Source organism: Otolemur garnettii, unplaced genomic scaffold, assembly GCF_000181295.1.
Source record: "Otolemur garnettii isolate 467f Iridium unplaced genomic scaffold, OtoGar3 scaffold00031, whole genome shotgun sequence".
Classification (NCBI taxonomy): Eukaryota; Metazoa; Chordata; class Mammalia; order Primates; family Galagidae; genus Otolemur; species Otolemur garnettii.
Window position 1 is genome coordinate 7,982,135 of NW_003852426.1, and position 5,607 is coordinate 7,987,741.

The 5,607-nt window shown below is 44.3% G+C and overlaps 1 protein-coding gene across 1 annotated transcript; it reads right to left on the reverse strand.

Moving 5' to 3' along the window:
• Positions 1-1,288: 1,288 nt before the first annotated feature.
• On the reverse strand, positions 1,289-1,867 carry TMEM217 (transmembrane protein 217). Its single transcript, XM_003789315.1, has one exon. The coding sequence runs from the start codon at positions 1,865-1,867 to the stop codon at positions 1,289-1,291; it is 579 nt and encodes a 192-aa protein (XP_003789363.1).
• Between the last annotated feature and the right edge of the window lie 3,740 nt (positions 1,868-5,607).

A 5,607-nucleotide genomic window follows, 5' to 3' on the forward strand; every position in this document is an offset into this window, starting at 1 on the left:
TCTCCCAGAGTGCTAGGATTACAGGTCTGAACAACCTCGCCCAGCCTAGAATGAACTATTAATGTACAAAACAACATGGATAAATCTTGAGGGATTCTGCTGAGTGAAAGAAGCCAGACCAGACAAGAGTACATACTGTATGATGCCATTTATGTAAAAATCTAGGCTAAGCAAACTAATATATAGTGAAATCAGTGCCTAGTGATGGTAGAGGATGATTGGAGAGAGGTAGGAGGCAGGGATGAAGAGAAGACCTGGGGATGATATACACATTCATGAACTTGATGTGGTGATGATTTCACCGGGATATACCTATGTCCAAACTAGTCAAATTACACGCCTTGTACACATACGCGCGATTTATTGTATATCAGTTACTCCCCAAGAAAGCTATTAAACAAAAACGCAACATAAAGACTGATGTTTGAGGTGGAAGTTCGCTCAGTTTGTTTTCCATCCCCACTTACAGTGCCTCTAACAGCTGCTGAACAAGGACACAGAGTGGTTTGTTGACTTGTGGTAGTGTGTAATCATATACTGTCTTATGTGGTTGGCTAATTTGTTTTTAAACAGTAATTTAGCTTCTTCCGCTAAACTGCAAGATCTTCAACAGTTAGGCTTCATATCTCATACTTTTTTTTTTTTTGTCCTTTGCCAGGTACACCACAGTGACAGACACAGAGATAAGTTTAACATACACCTTGGGATCGACCAAGTGCCTTTCCCACTCCTTGACCAATTTGGGGGTGGAGGGAACTTAAGACAGAAACTGAGGAATGGTTCTTCTCAAGGTTTATTCTTTTTCTTATCTGGACTATAACATAGAAGACATGGGGAGGAAATCATGGCATAAATCCACCCCAAGACCAACAGTATTCTTTGTGCTACAACAGTCTGAGGGACAAATACAGATTTGTGTATCCCAGGGTTAAATTAGAGAGCTGTGGGTTGAAGGCTCACAAAGATACCACCATGAATGGATTGCCATCCTGCAGTTCAACCTCATTTCATTGTTTTTTGTCTTCATTTTGACCAATAAGGTGGTACTGACCGGAAAAAGAAGATGCAACTCAAGGAGGGTTTGATAAATAACAGCGTCCTTTAACTAAATACCTTCAATAAGCAGGATGTACCAGTTGTGATTGCAAACTCATTTTCTTTCCACATTGCTCTGAAAAAAGCAGCAGAAGGATCACTTCCCGCTGAACTTCTCAGTGAAAACAAGGGGAAAAGTGAAAACAGAATTATGGAAACCCGAGAGACTCACCTCTCAGGAGAAAGAAAACCGCTAATGTTTATAGTGGTGGACAAAGTTTATAATCTTTGATTTCCGCCGTGAAAAGTTGGCAGTAACTATAGAAGGACGTCTGTTGTAGAAAACTATATTACCCTGGGTATTATTTTTGTAGGATATGTGGATGTAGGTGATGATAAAGAACATCCAGAAACCATGCATGGATATCCGGGACACCAGGCCAAACCAGCGCATGATTCTGATCTCTTCAAAGGGGAAGTCTACATTGGTAAACACTTGTATGACAACGTTGATAGCTTCAAAGAAAAGGATCCAGATGCCATAGATGAGCAGACCTTTGTAGATGCGGGCATACACTGAGTACAGGAGGAAGCAGCTGATGATGATGGTGATGATAGATGTTAGAAGGAAGATGCCCCAACTCCAGCATGTGATGTACTCATTTATTATTTCACTTGTATGCATGGTCTCCAGTTCCTTCTCAGTACAGTTGCCAAACATTAGGTACTTCTCTTCAAAAATGAGGGACAAAATTGTGGCCATGATGCTGAAAACCCCTGACAACACCGTCCCCATTTTGGCAGTCATCCCACACCAGCGCCGCTGCTTCATGCTGAGACCTAGGAAGACAGACAATATGAGGGGGACTTCCGGAACTTGCCTGCATGATAATTACCAGGTTTTTCTGCCTCCTACCCCAAATCCACCTTGGAGAAATGATAGACAAAAATATGGAAACCAGAAAATAATAGCCTTGGGAAGGCGGAAGACTGTTTTAAATGGATTGGGGGTGGGAAGGAGGGAGGATTCAGTCTGGGACTGGCATGAAGCAGATAAGTTTTTTTTTTTTTTTTTGAGACAGAGCCTCAAGCTGTCCCCCTGGGTAGAGTGCCGTGGCATTACAGCTCACGGCAACCTCCAACTCCTGGGCTCAAGCGAGTCTCCTGCCTCCGCCTCCCAAGTAGCTGGGACCACAGGCGCCCGCCACAACGCCCGGCTATTTTTTGGTTGCAGCCGTCATTGTTGTTTTGGTGGGTCCGGGCTGGGGATTCGAACCCGCCACCTTAGGTGTACTAGGTGGCTGGTGCCTTAGCCGGTTGAGCTATAGGCGCCGAGCCATGAAGCAGATAAATTAACTTCAAATTAGAATCACCAACAGTACCCAAGCTTAGGCCCTACCCCAGACCAATCATAATTTTCTCTGGAAGGGACCCAGGCAGCAGTATTTTTCAAAACCCCCCAGTAATTTTCATAAGTAGCCAATGTTGGAAAACACTGAGTCATAGACCAAGCACGGTAACTCACACCTGTAATCCTAGCACTCTGGGAGGCCAAGGCAGGAGGATTTCTTAAACTCAGGAGTTCAAGACCAGCCTGAGCAGGAGCGAGATCCTGTCTCTACAAAAAGGAGAAAAAAATTAGCCAGGCACAGTTGCACATGCCTGTAGTCCCTGCCACTCAGAAGGCTGAAGTAGGGGGATCACATGAGCTTAGGAGTTTGAGGTTGCAGTGAACTATGACTGCAGCCTGGTGACAGAGTGAGACTCTGTTTCAAAACAAATAAGCAAACAAAAAATCCACTGAGTTATAAAAAGTTCTCTCCTAGCATTGCCTTGGGCAACCATTGCTGCCTGATGGTGAAAATTGGCTGCACTAGTTCAGACCTCAGTGCAGTTGTCTCAGCAGAAAAACCAAGGCAGCAGAAGGGCCCTGCTGGCATAAGGAGTTGATAAAAACAGGTGGACTTGACTCAGTGCCCCTCACTCAGTGGTTAGGGAGCTGGCCACAGACATGGGGGCTGGTGGGTTTGAACCCACCAGGGGCATGATAAACAACAATGACAACTACAACCAAAAAATAGCCAGATGTTATGGCGGGCGCCTGTAGTCCCAGCTACTTGGGAGGCTGAGGCAAGAGAATCGCTTAAGCCCAAGAGTTGGATGTTGCTGTGAGCTGTGATGGCATAGCACTCTACCAAGGTTGACAAGTCTACCAAGTAAGACTCTGTCTCAAAAAAAAAACAAAACAAAACATAAAAAAACAGGGCAGCTCCTGTGGCTCAAAAGGGTAGGGCGCTGGTCCCATATGCTGGAGGTGGCTGGTTCAAACCCAGCCCTGGCCAAAAAAGAAACACATAAAAAAACAGGTGAACTCCAACTGGCCTTGGACAATCACTCCTCTACTACGTATTAAAACATATGGATTACCGTGAGAGATGTACTTTAAGGAAAAGTTAGAGCCGTAGAATAGACTAGCCTTATAAAAGAAAAGTAATAATGAGCTAAGTGTTCAAGAAATTGCGGAGGTGGGGGAACCAGAACAATGGAAAAGGAGGAGGAAGAAAATAAATAGAAGAGCAGAAATCAATGCAACAGGAAATAAAGTAGAGGGAATTCTGATTAGTTAGGTTATTCGAACCAGCTCACGGTAAAAACAACCAAAGAGGCTAGATAAAAGAGTTTAAAAAAAAACATTTTTTTTTTTTTGAGACAGAGCCTCACTTTGTTGCCCCCGGTGGAGTGCTGTGGCTTAGGTGATTCTCTTGCCTCAGCCTCCTGAGTAGCTGGGACTACAGGTGCCCACCACAATGCCCAGCTATTTTTTTTGTTGTTGTTGTTGCAGTTAGGCCGGGGCAGGGTTTGAACTCACCACCCTCGGTATATGGGGCCAGCACCCTGCTCACTGAACCACAGGTGCTGCCCCATTATTTAAATTTTTATCTTACTTTTAATTGTGGTATAATACACATAATATAAAATTTGCCATCTTAATCACTTTTTTTTTTTCTTTTTGAGACAGAGTCTCTCACTCTGTTGCCTAGGCTAGAGTACAGTGATAACAGCCTAGCTCACTGCAACCTCAAACTCCTAGGCTCAAGTGATCCTCCTGACTCAACCTCCCAAGTAGCTGAGACTATAGACATGTGCCACCACACTGGCCAGATACACCAAAGCTGGCGGGTTCGAACCCAGCCTGGGCCAGCTAAAACAACAATGGCAATTGCAACCAAAAAAACAGCCACGTGTTGTGGCAGACGCCTATAGTCCCAGTAAGTTGGGAGGCTGAGGCAAGAGGGTCACTTAAGCCCAAGAGTTTGAGGTTGCTGTGAGCTGTGATGCTACAGCACTCTACTGGGGGCAACATAGTGAGAATCTGTCTCAAAAAATAAATAAACAAATAAATAAAGTAAAAGAATAATAAATACAAGATTGAGGATACTGCTTACTTCTGAAGTATAGGGATCAAGGATAAGGCAAAGGCATATAGACAAATGTGAGGTATAGTTAATCGATTTCTTGGGTTGAATGAGGGATTCATAAGGGCTCATAATAGTTTCAAACAAACAAATAAATTAACAAATAAAGGAACAAAAAGTGGGCCATGATGACTGTTTTTTATGACCTAGGATTATAAACAATCCAATTCTGTATACCTCAGGTCCTTAAGGAAAAAATAGGATGGAAAAAGACATGTAATTTAGTGTCATTCTGATGGCATGCTGTGGCATAATTGGCCCTGCTGCCTCCATCGCCTCCCACCCACCTGAAGGAGACAGCAGAACTTCTTCTTTTCATTTCTTTTTTTTTTTGAGACGGAGCCTCAAGCTATCCCCCTGGGTAGAGTGCCATGGCGCCGAGCCTCATTTTTTAGTAGAGATGACTTTATGAGGAAGACTTCTGTAGCAATTGCTACAACAACAAAAATAAACAAATGAGACTTAATGAAACTGAAAAGCTTCTGTACAGAGAAGGCAACAACAACCAAAGCAAACAGACAACCTACATTGGGAAAGGATATTTGCATATTTTGATTCAAACATTGGCAATTCTTTCTCTGTAGTCTCTCATCTTAATCATCTGTTCTCAGTAACTCACAAAGCCATGAAATTCCTCTCTTTTATCTCTCTCTTCCCTAACCTTTTGCCTTTCTTCTCTTCCCTCCTTTCCTTCTTTCCTCCTATGCAGCAAAACTTCCAAGTGTGGACTCTTGACTGCTGTAAGAGAAGTCAATGGGCTCACACCCATAGCACAGTGGTTATGGCACCAGCTACATACACCAAGGGTGGCGAGTTCAAACCCGACCCAGGCCAGCTAAACAACTGCAACAAGGCTCGGCGCCTGTGGCTCAAGGGGCTAAGGCGCCAGCCACAAACACCTAAGGTGGCGGGATCGAATCCAGCCCAGACCTGCCAAACAACAATGACGGCTGCAACCAAAAAATAGCTGGGTGTTGTGGCGGGCGCCAGCTACTTGGGAAGCTGAGGCAGGAAACTTGCTTGAGCCCAGGAGTTGGAGGTTGCTGTGAGCTGTGAAGCCACAGTGCTCTACCCAGGGGGATAGCTTGAGGCTCTG